Source organism: Kwoniella dendrophila, chromosome 9, assembly GCF_036810415.1.
Source record: "Kwoniella dendrophila CBS 6074 chromosome 9, complete sequence".
NCBI classification, from domain to species: Eukaryota; Fungi; Basidiomycota; class Tremellomycetes; order Tremellales; family Cryptococcaceae; genus Kwoniella; species Kwoniella dendrophila.
The window spans coordinates 631,915-648,904 of NC_089484.1; the positions used below are offsets into that span (position 1 = coordinate 631,915).

Below are 16,990 nucleotides of genomic sequence, written 5' to 3' on the forward strand. Positions count from 1 at the left end.
CAACTTCAAGATACTTGTACTGGGACGGGAGGTTGAGGGTACAGTAATAATTGTAAAGCTCCCAAGAATGATAGAGCGCTGTATGGGCGGAGGGTGGCCTCAACCTTTAACAACAAGAATTTTTTTTTTTCTTTTTATGCTGCTCTCCTTCTTTCAGACATCGCGTTTATTGGGATAGTATGCATAATGCATTCAAAAGTTAATTGACTACGTATATACATACATGACTGATGAAAATATAATTGAACCGCTATGAGAATGGCCCATAAAATGGTGCTATTCCAGATGAACATGTCCCAGATCACGTTGTAACACTTAATGAATACAATGTAATCCGCTAGGAAAAAACCTAAATAAAACACCCTAACTAATGTTTTAGTTTCTTTTGTTTATCAATAGCAGCTCTAAGTTTGATTTGTTTATCTCTTAATGAAGCTTTCTTCTTTTGCATTACTTTGTTAGAGCTAAGAGTTGGGAAATAATCATCAGTATAATAGTCTATACTAAGAATCGTAGTATAAACTTGAAGGGAAATGAAGAAATGAAAACTTACTGAACAGCCATCATCAAAGGTTTATTTCTTTGTTTTTCTCTATTTGTTGATGATGATGGTGTAGATTTTGTTTTTTTACCTTTTAATGAACCGAACTTTTCTCTACCTTCTCTACCTTTTTTAACTAATTCCATTTTTTCTTCCCATGTTGCTTTTACTTTTTTTCTTGGTCCTAAAATTTCTGATTCAGTTAAAAATCTTTCAGATTCATCTTGATCTACATGTCTTTTAGATAATTCTAATGCAGCAGCTTTACGTTTAGCACCTGATCCACCACCAGATTCAGCTAATTCTTTAGCTGCTTTTAACCTTAATTCATTCAATAATGCGAAATCGGCTGGTGTTAGGATCTATATTTCGAAAACAATATTGTGTTAATATAAGTCATACCGAAATGTAATCTCTTTTACAAACTCAAACTCACCTTCTGTTGAGCAAGTAACGATAATTTCTTGGTATCTTGTGAGACAGCTGTTGTAGCAGTTGATACGACTGATTTTGCATCATCCATATCTTCATCTTCATCACTTTCATCGTCACTATCTTCTTCATCTTTACCACCTTTCTTAGCTCTTTTAGATTTTTTCTTTGCAGCTTTCTTTTCTTGTTTAACACGTTTTTTATCATCTTCTTCATCAGAATCTGAAATATCTATATCTTCATCACCTGATGAAACATCTTCCCAACCTTCAGATTCAGATTCACTATCGGATTCTCTATCCCAATCTTCCCAGCCTTTTTCGTCATCCATATCTACATCTGAATTATCTTCATCTGTTAAACCACCATTGGCTTCTTTTCTCAATTTTGCAAAGTGTTCATCTAATAATTCAAGTCCTTCAATACCTTCTGCAGCATCTTTAGAATGTCCATATGCCAATACTTGACTTCCGATAAGTCCCATGGTAGCGGCTTTACCCTATAATGAACATGTTAGAGACGTTTCGTAATCTGCTACAATTTTCTGAACTTACCCTTTCACGTTTCTTGAGCATACCAGGATTGACTTCTCTGAATAGTTGAAGTAAACCTCTAGAAGCAGTAACCACACCCTTATCTTTACTCTTTCTATATTCAATCAGATCACTAAGTAAATCTTCCTCCATACACCATGGTTGACGTCTACAAACTTCTCTTATAGCATTCAAACCAGCTGCAATGACTTCTGCTCCAACACCGGGATGAACAAATTCTTGTGCTAATTTCCTTATCACAGGAGTGAGAACGTCAGGCGGCGTGAGTTCATGCACTGACTGAGCAAGAGATACGAGGATGAGAGTGACTTGGAGTTGATGGTAGGTGAGGTATCTGAAATAATTCAAATCAGCTATCACCATCATGAGTGGATGTGTAAAATATAGCTCACTTGATGATGTAACTGTAGAAACCGAGAACACAGAGTTTGTGTGTACCCATGACTCGTGAGAGCAGTTGCATGATAAGGATTTTATGGTCAAGCGAATATATTTTGTCTAAACGCGATTGTCAGCTGAATTACCGATTCCGAGGACATCCAGCTCACCATGTTTGTGCAAATTATCATATAATTTCTCTCCAAAAGTCTGAGGATCATGCAATAATTCTAAAGCAGGGAAATTAGGGGTAGCTCCCAATCCGGCAGCATGTTTTGCTCGTTTCTATGGTTGAATAACAAATATATCAGGATCTAATCGAAAATTCGAAGTGGACCGATTATTTTCAACTCACCTTATTAGTTTCCCTCTTCATTTGAGCTAACATTCTATCCTTCTTTCTACCACTTTTACCAACTTCCATACGATGTTCCATTTTCTTTACACCTCTTCTAGCTTCTCTTATATTTTCTTCATCTGAATCAGTTTCATCTGCATCTTCATTATCTGAACCTAAGAAAAAATGCAATGCTGCTGATTGTACTTTAACATTTGGATGGAAAGCTGCCAAAGCTACGATTGATACTGTCTTGGCATCATTCCTATGATCCAACAAAAACAAGATCTATCAGTAAAAGCTGATACTCAAACATGAAATGAAAGCGATTACTAACCAAACACTCTTTTTCCAAAGTTCTTTAACCATCATTACAGCCCACATTGCTTCACCACCTTTTTCTTTACCTTTACCTTTACCTTTATCACCGATTACTTCTGCGCCCATACCACTTTCAACCATACCAAATAGTAAACTTTGTACTACTCTATTTAATCTATGATTTTTGGTTTTTTGATTAGATGTTTTTATATCTGTTAAGATCGTACTTCTGATAACACCTCTTAAAGCGGATGGTGCCTGGGGTAAAAGTGGAAGAAGGGTTTGTAGTAACCTAGAAAGGATCAGTAAATCAGCTATACTGCCGTCAATTCATTTTTCTTAGCTAGATGGACGTACTCTATAGAATCTATAATTTCTTTGTTTCTCAACATCACTAAATTCTTGAATACAGTTTTCCTCAAATCACCTTTAACTGATTGACCACTTTCTACTGAGCTTGAACCTGATCCTGAACCTAATAATAATCCTTTGAGTTGTAAAGGTAATTCTTTTGTTTCTGTAGGATAACATTGTGCACATTGACTGATAAATGTGATTAAATCACCAAATAATTCATTGGATTTATCTGTTGTTGCAGAAGTTGATGTTGAAGTTACTGATGAGACTTGTTGTAATCTTAGCAAGGATAAATAATGATTATATTGCGTTAAGAATTCTTCTTTATAACCTTCTGGATCACGCTAAATTGGTTAAACAAGTAATATGGTTAATAGCTAAAGTATCTCAAAGCAGGACTCATAATGAAATTACTATTTAGCTTACCTTGATCAAATTTTGTAATTGCGGTAAATTGGATGTCAAGAGTATACCTCTTGACGCTTTTGATTTAGGCATCTTGATCTGATTGAGCTTCAAGCTTTGCGTGCTAATGCTGTGAATTAACCAAAATCAATGATGAAAACACCTAAAATGTCATGAAAAGGAATTTTTTTGAAAATTATCAAAATCAAAACAGTCAATAACCGGAACTTGACCGTACACCGTGCTTGAATATCATTATCACTTCTGTATATACTGCCACGTGAGTCAGACAGGGGAGAAAAGTAATCCACATCATTTACCGCGAGTATCCGGTGGAGGTTGTCCACTTTTAATCGGGTGTAAAAGAAATCTCATGCATAAGACTACCTCGGAAGCTTCTTCGCGTTAAATCATGCTGTGCGACACGCATATGAACACATCTGAAATAGAGCTCAAACTATGACTGATCGCTGATATACGAAGTCATGTACATACCATCTTGTAGAACTAAATTTCTTTCAGATTCTTATATTTATATACTAAAACCAGAAATGTAGATCTCACGCTTGGCATAGTCATGGAATCTAGCTGTAGAAGCATGATTATATTGTATCATAGCATGTGAAAATTTCAAAACACACCGTTTGACCGGTTCTGCTTTTGGCAACTACAACGAACTACTCTATATCTGATCTGATGTGAGTTGACTGTAAACCTACAACTGAAATCGCACAGACATCAAACATAAAAAGTTAGATCCTTTCGTGTAACATCAAAAACGTCATAGTTGTCCGAATCATACAATACATACATCTTATATCAAAACACAAGGAAGCTACCGCACCACCGAGCCCATATGTACTCTATACATAGCTTTCGCTAAACCCTGAACATAGTATAAAAAGTAAAGATCCTTTCATCATTTGAATTGGCGTAGATTATTGAGACAGTTTTGAGGTTTCAACAATCAAATGCCTCTAAATAATAATCATCGAAATTTTTCAGAAGTATCTCTAGAATTACTCCCTTTGACCGATAATATTGAGAACTCTGAGAAACCGAGCAACTATAATAGATTAAGAAGGAAGATCAAAATGGACCCGTATCAAAATCATCTTCAGAAATCTAGACATGCTCTACCAACCAGGTTGGAAAAGGTATACATGGGAGTAGGTGGGTTGAAAGAATGGCTAATTATGCGTAGTGACCACTATGTCGCTTATGCAGAATCTGTCTAGTCAATACTAACTACTTGTAATGTCTCATATCTAGCTGCCTTTGAAGCTTTGATTATCTGCAGTATCGCATTTGCGGTATTTGGCTTGGTACAGGTAAATCCCCACCGACCAGTGTCTGCAGTAAATTTCGAAGTGATGCGAAACCGCTCTCGCAAAGTTCGCTTGCTAAGAATTGTCGATTTTATTAGGAACATATTCAAGCCCAAGGCGCGAAAGTACGAACTGGTATGTGATCCTTCAGTTTCCTCTTATTCCGCACATCTCCTTGCCCTAATATCCCTTTGCTAATATAGTCCACTATTCGACAGTTCCCGTGTACCTGGCAGTCTTCATCATGGCTCAGTAAGTATGGCATATTTATAACACACTGTCAGTATCTCGGCGAAGAGGTTCAGGTTAAGCTGAGGTCTGGTTATCGTGAACAATAGGATCTTCTCCTTGTTGTACATCTTTGACGCATTACGTGCTAGAAACATAGTACAGGTAAGTTTCAGCTTACGGTTAAAACGAGGTTGAATAGCTGACCGAGTACATGTCCTCAGCTGATAATGCATCTATTCTTCAACGTTTGTATGCTGGTATACTCTATATTACAGATCCCTCAAACCAAGAATGCATTAGAAGAGGAGAATAACGTTCCTGGAGGATGTGGATCTTTCGAAGTAAGCTTTTCGAGACTTATCCTACAGTCGTACTAATCATGCTCTTTATCATGTAGAATTGTACTGGTCCTAATTCATTATACAATCTGCTCGAAAAATTAATGATTGTCCCACCTATCATTTTCGGTTTATGCACTATAGCGTTCTGCGTCATGATGAGATATGTGCACGCTCAATTCGGCTGGGCGGTCTTTCACCTAGTTGGTGCTTCACCAGAACTCAAACGTAAGCGATCGGATATAGATGATTGTATCCCTTCTCAAGTACCGTTTAAGGCTAATTACTGGACTCGTCAAAAAAGGCGCTCATAGGAATTACCAGACTATGATCAGTTTGTTGAAGATGTTGTTGTTTTCCGGCTTAGCTTTCTGCACCGCTGTAAGTTATATCAATCATAATTGTTACAGCATGTATCACGCTAATGTTAGCTGACTATCTGTCTAGATGCTTATCCTTGCTTCCGCTTGGGATGCAAAAAGAGCCGAGTTGTAAGTTCACAGACGATAAAGCGCACACTTCACGTCTACACGGACTAGCTGACATCATGACAGCATCATCACTATTGTGGCATTCCCAGTAATTATAATCTTCATGCTTGGTTGTGGATGGGCATTGAGAAAAGAAAACAAGCCGTAAGTCCGTAATACGCCTCCGGCCTGTATCAAAATTGACCAAACTACTATATTTAGAATTATGTCTGCATGTCTAGTCCTGATGGTAGCTGGCATCGCTTACTTCATGTGAGTACTTGTGATACTCTAATGAATAATATAGACTAACGTTGATTTGATTTCGATGTTAGATATAAACTCTCGACTTTGTGGTTGCCCAGAACTCAGGGATTATACAGTAACACCAAGATAACTATGGCGATTTTCTGTAAGCTTTCCATAACAATTTTTACTACTACTAGAGATATCCGACTTGAATTAACGGATATAATCTACATCATTAGCGATTTTCTCCATAATCATTTTGATGGCAACTTTCTTCCTCTCCTTGCTCTGTATGAATGATTTTGGAAAAGGCTTAATCGACGGCCATAGAAATCCTGAGAATAGGACTAGTTTATGGAGTTTACCTGCAAATGCAAGATTTGAAAAGAAAATGGAAGATACAGAAAGGTACAAACATAGTGAAGGGGGTCATACACCTATGCTGGAAGGTGAACTTCAAGGTAGAGATGAAAGATTGGTGATCGATTAGTAACACAGAGGAAATGAAATACTGCTATATTCTATTTCAAATTTGGTGCGTGGGTTTCCAGCTGGCTCTTTTTTTCGGCACTCTTCTTTGTTATCTTTAGCTTCTTCTAGTAGGATGGTATCCTCTGCTGCATGAAACTGTATAATCACGAAACCAAATGCGGTATTTACCAGCTTGTACATCACGTTACCTAACAAATCTGAAAAAATGATATCCCCTTCATCGGTGTCTCAGATTTGTTCTCATCTAGATCCCTTAGGTAGTCATCTTCAACTACAAATCATGTACAGTATGGGCTTGATGGGCACCCTGGATATCTAGCGAAACATACATTGGTTTTTATCGATAGATTTTTAAACTACTTCTCGTTCGTCTTATTTGGTCGCTACAGATGGGGAGGTTGTAATTTGGGTTCTTCAGAGGCGTCAGCTTGAGATCCAGTTTCCCTTCCACCGTGAAAGCTCTCATCGATGAAACAGTAATTGAACTTATAATCCTCGTTATCCGATTAAACAGCACATCAAGGAAAAATGATATAATATATATACAGTTATACATTGTGCTAATTCATCGACCAATTTACACCTAGACTGTATCCGGATTTCGTATTACGTTCACACTATGTTTATAGCCATCTAAATCACCTTGTCTGACTAAATCCCAATCACCTTCTACTTTATGTACTTTCCTTAACACCTGCTTGGCAGTGGTCTTTTCCGGATGTTGCTTATCGCCATCTCTGAAAGTTGAATCTGGATTCGGTGAAAGTGATAATAATCTTCTAAACCCATCTTCTTCTTCTTCAACATTACTATCGATTTTGAATTGTTTATGAGAGATTGATAAACTTCGTTTTATATTGATTGATTTAAAGCTTCTATTGTGCATTGATAGCCGGTTACGGTTGGACGAATCATGACAGCTGCTGTTGTTATCATGTCTTGATTGTGTATCATGAGAATAGCTATGTGGTTGAAGTGCATACGGATGAGAGATAACTACTGGTTTAATGGGGTTTGATTTAGTCCTTAATATCGAAGGTTTCGATGATCTTGATGGTTTGCGTAGTACAGACAGGATGATTCCCATTCGAATCACCTTTTGGTATACAAATGTTTGGATTGATATTGACCTATTATAGAGTTGAATCCGAACGAATGCATGTGAATAAGGTATAAGTATGATATAAGTTTGGTAGATAAAGGATGTAATGGTTATTCGGACCAATATGAAAATAGTAAGTAGCAGCCAGTGATTCAGCTAAATATGTGAGGTCTAATCTTCTAATCTTCCAACGATCATTCGAAACGAGCGATACGGCAGCGGTAACTTCGATAGTCAAGTTGAGTGATGAGGTATCATAAAGGAGCGGGGAAGGGCGTGTGCGAGGAGCGAGAGGAGGAGAGAGAGGAGATGCGGAGAAGGACAACACTCCTACTACCAGCTAAACCTTTTACCGTGCCATACATCTTATTCACCATCTTTGGGGTTTACAAGTCGTATGTATAATGGTGAACTATTTATTGTGAAAGTATTACATGCATGCATGCATTATTCTTCGACCAAAACGAAATCAAGCATGAATTAAAGCTATCCTCCGGGGGATTACGTCATCCCAAAATCACGTTGTTTACCTTTTCTAATTATCAATTCTTGGCAATAAGCCGCAATAAATTATTAGCCTAACTACCGCTAAATTAACATTCTATGTCGATAGACTAGTACCTGTATTTCTCTATACCCCCTTATCATTCATAGATAGGACAAGTTATTTTCAGCAACGTACAACAGAATGTGGAGCAAGAAAGCGATACTGGCTTATACAATAGCTGTAATGTCACAGGTGCAAGCACAATCTACACCAAAGGTTTTAGTATATACAGCTACAGCTGGATATAGACATGATTCCATACCTACGGCTATCGAAGTTTTAGGTCAAAATGCTCAGAAATACGGTGTAGAGTTTCAATTTTCGGAGTGAGTAACTGTAGACTATTCTCTCACTCTCTTCAACATGTCAACTGCGAGAATCGCGAATTGTCTTTCGAATATTGTCATTGCGCACTAAAACCTTTATTATCTGTTCGATAGGGATATGAGCCTGTTCACAAATGACACCTTATCAACTTTTGATGGTGTTATGTTCGTTTCTAACTCTGATGAAGGTATGCTCCTTTCATGTACTCAAATGAATCAACATTTGTTGAGTCATCCTTGATCGGTTCCCAGTCCTCGATGACGCAGGTCAAGCAGCTTTGAAAACGTTCTTCCAATCTGGAGGTGTATATACAGGTGTACATGCAGGGTCAGCATGTTTGTTTAACGATGAGAATTATGAACAAGCTGTAGGAGGTGAGCTGGCTAATCTGTCCGCTCCGAGAGAAACTCTGTTCGCTTATGTCTGTAACGTTTTATAGCCTTTTTTGATTACCATCCACCTATACAAGATGCTGTATGTGCAATATTCAACCTATATATCTATACTCGTGCATATAAGCTGATATCTCATCATTCGCAGACGTTCACAAGATTAAATACTACTCATCCTGCTACAGCTAATGTACCTGACCGGTGGTCTTTCGTAAGTTGTTGTCTTCAGATATTCTCTTTACGTATACGATACTAACAGTCCTTCAATATAGCAAGAAGAGGTATATCACTTCCGATCAAATCCCAGAGATAATGGTGCTGTAGTACTTATGTCAGTTGATGAATCGAGCTACGTCAGTAAGTACTGTAGATTCCATGCATGTGCCAAAAACTTCGTTGAGTCGATAGCTGAGACTTGTACCCCGTTATAGATAACGGAACATCAACAGGAAATTATCCACCAATGGGTGATCCACATCCTATAGCGTGGTACATTGAAGCACCACTATCTGCTCAACCTTTAGGTTCAGGCGTTGATAAAGCCGGCAGATCATTTTATACTTCCTTAGGTCATCTGAATTCTAGTATGTGTCCTCAATCACCATATAATGCCCTTCATTGCCCTCCATCAGCTGATCACCCACTTCAATAATTTAGCATGGCAGAATGAAACATACATAAATCACGTCATGTCGGGATTAAAATGGGCTTTAGATGGAGCATCAACCAAAGCCTATGGAGTTGGAATAGTAGGGAATGGAAATGGAAATTCATCTTCAACGGTCACTGGTACAACTTCATCTTCTTCCAACGGTGCTTCAGCTACAAGTAGCGGAACGAGCGCAAGTTTAACTTCAAGCTCGACAAGTTCTGCGCCTTCGGGCTCAAGCTCAGGATCGACGTCAGGCAGTGTCAGCGTTAAAAGTATACCTGGTCAAGCTTTGGTAGCAGGTGCGGGGTTAGCTGGGATAGTTATATTAGGTATGGGATTGGTGTTGTAAACGATCTCCATATATGCAGGAAGTGGGAATTGTTAAAGGTTATGATCGAAGGTTATGGGTGTTCTAATCATACAGAAGATACATCGCAAAATTTTTGGTATCCACTGTTACAGATATATTCACAAAATTATATGGACCTGTACTACTAGATTCCATATGCTTGACACATAATTCAGCATTCTCAGCTACAATTTTTATGCTCGTATGCAATAATGGGGGGACGGATGTGAAATTCAGCTCCGGGGTAATAATTCAGGCACGGGCGGATAAGAAGCATGATTTTACGGATGTAACACTTAGTATACAATATAATGTTCATCTCCATGATAATTTAAAGATAAAAACTGTCTCTTATTTACTCATACCACGACATTAGCGATTGAATTGAATATCGATAGAAGGCTCTCACACGATGCCAAGAATACAACTTGATTATTCGATCTATTTAGTTACGGGAAGAGAACTTCTTCCTCCTGGGAAAGTGTGTGAAAACCCTCCCTACTCCTTTACATTCTACAATTGAACCATACGACAACATGCTAATTGCCTTGTTTATCAGGATTACTATGAATCCCTCGAGGAGGTAAGTCGGTTCAATATCAGGTTAATGAATTTCGATAACTGATTTAATGTATGATACGTAGTCTCTTCAAGGTGGTGTAACTCTTGTTCAGGTCAGAGAGAAAAATGCTGATACTGGAGAGGTAAGTAATACTCATAACGAGAAACAGTATTGCAGTATTTCTCTTATGCGATAAAACTAATTAACGACGTCCTCTTCTTTGTCTTCAGTTCATCGAAGTTGCTAGACGTACTAAGCAAATTTGTGATAAGGTATGCCGTCAATTTACTGTGAAAACCAAATATTTTAATTGGTGATTGACCTGTGATTCTATCTAGTACAATGTACCTGTCCTAATTAATGATAGAATCGATGTTCATCTTGCCGTCGGTAAGCATTCTCGTTGATACCTGCTAATTGGTGATTCACGCTGATTGAGCTTGATTCTCATTTGGATAGGTACCGCCGGTATTCATATTGGACAAACAGATTGTCCATTACCATTAGCCAGACAATTAATCGGACCAGATGCGATAATTGGATTATCGGTTAGAAATCTAAATGAATGTAAAAGAGCTATTGAGCAAAAAGCAGATTATATTGGTATAGGTACAGTCTGGAGAACTGAATCAAAAGATACAAAAGGTAGAAAATGTTTAGGTCCTGATGGTACAGGTGAAATTTTAGATTTATTACATGATACTGGTGTTCAAGCTGTTGCCATTGGTGAGTAAAGAGTCAACTAATAAATGACTATATGGCATTGTTTGTCAATTATACTGACCATAATCTGATGGTTTTTCATTGGAATAGGTGGTATCCATTTACCTAATTTACCACAATTATTACATGGATCAATTTCACCAAAATATTCAAATTCTTTAGATGGAATCGCAATCATATCAGATATAGTATCATCTAAAAATCCAAGAGAATCCGCATCAAATTTGAGAGAAATCGTAGATTCTTTTAAAAGAGCAAGAAAATCTTTAAATCAATATCAAGTCAAAGGTGGTGTCTTCGATTCACCTTTTGTCATTGAACATAGAAATAAGAATGAATTCACAAATGATTATTTAATTAAAAGAGTCGAAGATTTGATGAATGTATTGAAAGATGAAACTCCTCTTATAAATCAAGTAAGTCGAATTTTTGTCTTACAGGTATTTCGAGAAAAGAATTATTTCAGAATATGCTGTAATATATATGTAAGAGTTGCTGAAGTATAGAATCATAATGCTAAACATCGTCTCCATACTTTCACAGCTAACAAATAAGGTCGTCATGAATGATTCAGCCAATGTAACTCTCGCTGTTGGCGCTTCACCGATCATGTCAACGAACCCTAGAGATGTATACGATTTAAGCCCTGCTATTGGAGCTTGTCTCATCAATTTTGGGTGAATTATATCAAGTGACGGTCATATTGAATTATCAGCTGACTTTACAATGTACCTACTATAGAACAATCGACGATAAAGAAGGAATGCAGGTTGCAGGTCGACAAGCGAATGTCAATAAGAAACCACTGATATTCGATCCCGTAGCTGTTGGAGCGACTTCCTTCAGGCGTGAAACAGCTCAAGGTAAGCAAGCGCCTAGTAGACGAGCTAGTTGCAAGCATGTATCTTAGGCTGACTAACGAATTTCTCCTACTACTGAACAATTAGAACTTCTTGCACACTGGCAACCTACCGTTATTAAAGGGAACGCAGCTGAAATTGGAGCTATGGCCGAATCATCCGAAGTTGCAAGTAGAGGTGTCGATGCAGCTGGATCAGGATTTAAAGATCCTGGATCTATCGTCAAACAGTTAGCCAAAAAGAGAGGTAAGCTTTTGATATTATTGACCTTATTTATGTTCATGAGGGAAGCCAAGAAGCAATTTCGCTTTAGCTGTTACCTTGATCGATCCGTTCGCTGACACTTCAATGATGCTCTTTTTTCTGGGTGATTGTTTTTAGCCGCTATAATCGTTTTAACAGGACCGGAAGATTATATATCAGATGGTAATCTAGTTATCAAGTTGTCTAATGGATCACATTATTTAGAAAAAATTACTGGATCAGGATGTCAAGCTGGAACTTTGATTGCATGTTTTTCAGCTGCATCAAAGATAGACTACCTAAATAAGAATAACGAAGAATTATTCGAAAATAAATCTCAATTGGTTCAAGGTGATATGTTATTAGGTGCTATAGCTGGGTAAGCTTGGAGTTTATAATGTTCAAGGTTGATCATCTGTTATTAACCTCACTTGAGGTTTGCCTTTTTGAGATCTATGAGAGCGTGTGTGCTAATTCTATCCGAACACCTTTTACTATAGTATTCTCGTTTATACTGTAGCTTCTGAAATCGCAGCTGAAAGATCAGATGTAAAAGGTCCAGGAACTTTCAGGTCAGCTTTGATTGATGAATTGTATAACTTAACACCAGAAACAATCAGTCAAAGAGCTAAAATCGAAATTAGATATTAGCCCTGGAGTAAATAAGAGGTTCTGGACTTTGTATACTGGACTGTCATATTGATACTTTCGTCGTTTTATTGTGTTCATACGGATGCATACATCGGATGTCGATTGTATGGTATATCAAGATTTTATGTCATATTTGCAAAAATCATTCTCGATGTGCTCTTTTCCATTTCAGTATTGTAGAAGATTTTTGAAATGGTTCAAGAAATTGCAACGTGAAAATACTTCTCGATTCTTCGCTATCGTGTACCAGAATAATTTGGAATTATGTCGTCAGGCGACTGAAGAAGATTTGTGATCATAAAGTAAAGCCAAAAACCGTACATTATAGTCTTTACATGTTGCATGAAGATTTGTATGAACGATCGAATGATTGTGAACAGTATAAAAGTGCTAAATTGACAAATTCAATTGCAAAATACGATTGAATTGCAGACTACAATAAACAAGATGCAAAGTATAAAGTACGGTATAGACAGATCATTCAATCTACCAAAAATCGTCATCACCACCGGCACCAGCTTTCTTACCACCTCCAGCTGTAACTTGTCTTTGATAAAATTCTGAAACTTGTTCTGAGGAAGTAGCTTCATCTGCAGATTTATCATCTCTGATTTTGATAAATCTTGGAAAACGTAATGAGATACCTCTTGAATCGACCTATAAACATTTCAAGGTCAAATCATCATCAATGTTATGCTTTTTATATAGAACCAATCAAATGTTAAGAGAAGGGAAGACAACTTACTAAACCATGTGCGGCAGCATAAACAGGAGACAAACTTAAATCAGCTGTCAAAACTTCCCAAACGATTTTAGGTTCAAACCAAATATCAGGTTTTGCTTGACCAACTTCAATATCATTTCTGACAACTTCTAATTCTAACGGATTTAAAAGTTTATATGAATCAATAAGGAATTCATCAGAAAATCCTGTACCAATTTTACATATAGTTTGGAAATTTTCGGAATCTTGATCATAACACGCTAATAAGAATGCACCATAAACATTTGTTCTTTTGCCTTTACCATAATATCCTCCAACTACAACTAAATCTAATGAATCTCCTACTCCAGATAAATAATCTTTCTTTAACTAATAACACAAATCAAAAATTAGCTGGTAGACCTATTATCACTCTTTCATCAGCTAAAACTCACTTTCAACCAATTCATACTTCTTCTACTAGGTTCATAAGTTGAATTTGTAGTGGTCAACATTTTAACCATTAAACCTTCACATCCATCTTTCACACTCTCCTCTAGGAATGCTGCAATCTCTTCAGTTGAATGACCGTCAGAAGATTTGGCAAATGCAAATTCTGACTCGACCGGTTGAAAGTGTTCTTGCAAGAGTGCTCGACGTTCCTTGAGCTCCTTGGTCAGAAGTGACTAAGGGGAATGGTATATCAGCTTGATTCTCCAAGAAGCGGGAGATGAACAGCTGATTCTCACTTCTCCGTTAAGATACAACAAGTCAAAAGCAAAGAGATGCACTCTGACAGTGATATCTTCCGCTCTAACATCTTTCCTTTTCCTCCTACTTAAATCCTGGAAAGGCAGTATCTTTTTGGTCTCAAGATCGAATGCTACTGCTTCAGCATCGATGACGAACGATTTGACAGAGGATTTGATTGCCTGATAAGTTTCAATTGTCAGCTGCAATTTCGCGAGACCGAGGATGGGCAGCTTACCCTTGGAACCTGTTCTACTAGATCAGGATATTTCGCACTCATATTTTCAGAATTTCGACTAAATACAGCTATACTGCCATCTTCCAGCAAATGGACTTGTGCTCTTTCACCATCATATTTGTATTCACACGTGAATTCTTTCCCTTCGAATCTATCAAGTACTTCTCCAATAGCTTTGGTAGGTTTAGCCAACATAGGTTTAAGCGGTACACCTATAACAATTATGTCAGCTGAACATCTCGGTAATGGTTCTGGAGATCAAAAAAGCTGACCTGGCGTAAGTTTACATCGCTCTTTCAGGCCTTCTACACCTCCTTCCAATAATGCTGGCACAACCAGATCCCAATTTGGTAATTCACTAAAAAATTGATCAGTTATATGATGGATCTCCATATTGATCCAGCTAACCTACCTAAAAACAGATTTCACTATTTCTGCACCTTCCTCCAATTTAGAAGCCAATTTGTCATGGGGAAATTTCTTTGAATCTATATTCTTTCATCAGCTGGGAACTTACACGAGCCAAACAGCTGACTTACCCATTCCTTTCAACACTATCGCATGAGCGAGAGCAACTACAAGTGTTTTATCCGCTAGACCTATTCGCAATTTGCCTTCTAATGATCGAACGATAAACTTTGCTTCATTCCCTTGACAAGCAGCTACAAGTTTTTTTATGATTCCAACTTTCTTTGCTTGTGACTAAGGGATGGCAAGATCATCAATTGATATAAGCTAATGGCCGTATTAGCCTGCAAAGACGACTCACAGCGTTACCACTTGCTTTTGCTATATCTGTAAGATTTTGGAAAACATATGGTACAGTCAAAGCTTTTGGCTTGAACATTGTGGGTTGGGTATTCCTCGAATTCTGCCGACCCAGAGATAAGCAAAAGATTGGTTGCATCTTAATCAGTTTACTTACCATAGCTACTTTTCCTAAATCACCTTCTTTCCTCAGATCCTCTTTGATTTTGGTTGTTGCTCTACCTGTACTTTCTGCTATAGCCTTAATCAACAGCGTTTCTCCTATACCAAGTTCGATACCCATATAATCGGGACATAGCTAGGATTATACTGTAAGCTAATCCTTATACCAGACTCTGTACAAGTTAGCTTACTCTATTGATACACAGGTAAACTACTTTGAGCAGATTAGAATCTTTGGCTACTTTTGCTGTATCTCTTCTTGCTACTACCAGGAAGAATTGAGTTAAGAGTTCGAGAATTTCTAGACGTTTCGTTGTGGCTTCTATCTTCTCGAATGTCGATACTAAGGCTGCATAAGGTACCCTATATTGAGTAGAAGTCAGCTTGTTATGGCAAATGTAATTCACAAGCCCCTTGCAGCTCACGCTTCACCGTCCTTCCAACCTTTGTCAGCTACAGGAACAGATTTATGATTTTTGGTAAATATCGAGGCTCTACCATAATATCACGTCAGCTTACTACATTCTGTTGCGATAGGTGTATTGGGGAAGCTGACATACAATTTAACAGCAGCTTGTTCCTCTTGTTCATCTTCAATATCTTCATCTTCTAATTCTTCTTCACCTTCATCATCATTTGTCGGACTTCCTCTTTCCTTCTCTTCTGGTTCTTCATCTTTCAATTTTGAAGAAGAAGCTTTAGGAGGGGGTTTAGCAAATATTGATGCCACTGGTTTTGTTTCTTTTCCATTCGATTTACTCTTTTCCTTCCCCTTCCCGCTATCCTTTTCCCTCTTTTCTTCTTTTATCGTCGTGGTTGATAATAATGAATTTGTTTTGGAAGGTTCAGAGGATGATTCTGGCTTATCATTCTTCTTAGTGGGAGCAGCGAATATAGAAGCTATTTTTTCTGGTGATGGGTTCGAGGTTTTGGGTTTCTTGTGTGGTGGTGATGATTCTGTCCAAATGGGCAAAAGATCAGCTTTAAATCCATGGACGAATGTGATGATTTAGCTGACCTTTCTTTGATTGTTTCTCAGGTTGCGAGCTGTTTGTTTTCGTTTTTGAAGAAGAAGAAGAACCATTTACGGGCGATTCAAGTTCTTCCTCGTCATCAGACTGCACGATGCGCTTTTTCTTCTTAACGATATTGTCTTTCGTTTGCAGACCTAGAAGAAGTTTTGATCAGCTAAACGGGAGGACATAATAGATTATCAGCTGACTCACCGCTCATTCTGTGTTATTGATGGTAAGTATGATGTCTATAAGAGAACAATGGTGCAATATACGGGTGCAACCTGTAATGCAAGATCGAAATAACCATCATCAAGACAGAAGTCAAAACTCGTAATGTTCCACAATCATCGCATCCGTGACATCAACCCAGACGCGTCAAGCCTCGATCCCTAGCTCCCACGTGGGATAGCAGAGTAAATGGAGGGAATATATAGATTTATACAGATTACACACTTGACCTTTCAGAATACTGTAGTTGAACCTTCTTCAATTGCATGTAATTTCGAAAAGGA

At 37.8% G+C, this 16,990-nt stretch overlaps 6 protein-coding genes across 6 annotated transcripts; 3 read left to right on the top strand and 3 right to left on the bottom strand.

Moving 5' to 3' along the window:
* Nucleotides 1-367: 367 nt before the first annotated feature.
* On the bottom strand, nt 368-3,418 carry L201_006642 (uncharacterized protein; the record flags this gene model as incomplete). Its single annotated transcript, XM_066222361.1, has 10 exons — nt 368-464; nt 554-903; nt 978-1,472; nt 1,528-1,861; nt 1,920-2,025; nt 2,076-2,190; nt 2,261-2,507; nt 2,580-2,855; nt 2,921-3,264; nt 3,347-3,418. The coding sequence occupies 10 exons, from the start codon at nt 3,416-3,418 to the stop codon at nt 368-370; spliced, it is 2,436 nt and encodes an 811-aa protein (XP_066078458.1).
* Nucleotides 3,419-4,296: 878 nt separating this feature from the next.
* L201_006643 (uncharacterized protein) lies at nt 4,297-6,431 on the top strand (the record flags this gene model as incomplete). The annotated part of the gene is made up of 13 exons (XM_066222362.1): nt 4,297-4,498; nt 4,598-4,656; nt 4,752-4,788; nt 4,872-4,905; nt 4,992-5,046; nt 5,106-5,225; nt 5,282-5,450; nt 5,527-5,603; nt 5,670-5,713; nt 5,777-5,857; nt 5,915-5,965; nt 6,028-6,104; nt 6,181-6,431. 13 exons carry the CDS (start codon nt 4,297-4,299, stop codon nt 6,429-6,431), a joined length of 1,257 nt encoding a protein of 418 aa, XP_066078459.1.
* A 585-nt stretch (nt 6,432-7,016) lies between these two features.
* L201_006644 (uncharacterized protein) lies at nt 7,017-7,319 on the bottom strand (the record flags this gene model as incomplete). The annotated part of the gene is made up of 1 exon (XM_066222363.1): nt 7,017-7,319. The coding sequence occupies one exon, from the start codon at nt 7,317-7,319 to the stop codon at nt 7,017-7,019; it is 303 nt and encodes a 100-aa protein (XP_066078460.1).
* Nucleotides 7,320-8,223: 904 nt separating this feature from the next.
* L201_006645 (uncharacterized protein) lies at nt 8,224-9,802 on the top strand (the record flags this gene model as incomplete). Its single annotated transcript, XM_066222364.1, has 8 exons — nt 8,224-8,408; nt 8,523-8,596; nt 8,661-8,783; nt 8,849-8,883; nt 8,950-9,012; nt 9,074-9,158; nt 9,233-9,385; nt 9,459-9,802. 8 exons carry the CDS (start codon nt 8,224-8,226, stop codon nt 9,800-9,802), a joined length of 1,062 nt encoding a protein of 353 aa, XP_066078461.1.
* A 412-nt stretch (nt 9,803-10,214) lies between these two features.
* On the top strand, nt 10,215-12,841 carry L201_006646 (hydroxyethylthiazole kinase; the record flags this gene model as incomplete). Its single annotated transcript, XM_066222365.1, has 12 exons — nt 10,215-10,283; nt 10,362-10,385; nt 10,447-10,506; nt 10,595-10,636; nt 10,703-10,754; nt 10,824-11,090; nt 11,178-11,503; nt 11,631-11,764; nt 11,829-11,950; nt 12,035-12,193; nt 12,329-12,569; nt 12,691-12,841. The coding sequence occupies 12 exons, from the start codon at nt 10,215-10,217 to the stop codon at nt 12,839-12,841; spliced, it is 1,647 nt and encodes a 548-aa protein (XP_066078462.1).
* Nucleotides 12,842-13,327: 486 nt separating this feature from the next.
* L201_006647 (uncharacterized protein) lies at nt 13,328-16,695 on the bottom strand (the record flags this gene model as incomplete). The annotated part of the gene is made up of 15 exons (XM_066222366.1): nt 13,328-13,498; nt 13,587-13,934; nt 14,000-14,230; nt 14,294-14,476; nt 14,533-14,744; nt 14,805-14,890; nt 14,945-15,020; nt 15,072-15,234; nt 15,302-15,403; nt 15,458-15,598; nt 15,654-15,825; nt 15,888-15,956; nt 16,023-16,419; nt 16,481-16,630; nt 16,689-16,695. The coding sequence occupies 15 exons, from the start codon at nt 16,693-16,695 to the stop codon at nt 13,328-13,330; spliced, it is 2,508 nt and encodes an 835-aa protein (XP_066078463.1).
* Nucleotides 16,696-16,990: the final 295 nt, after the last annotated feature.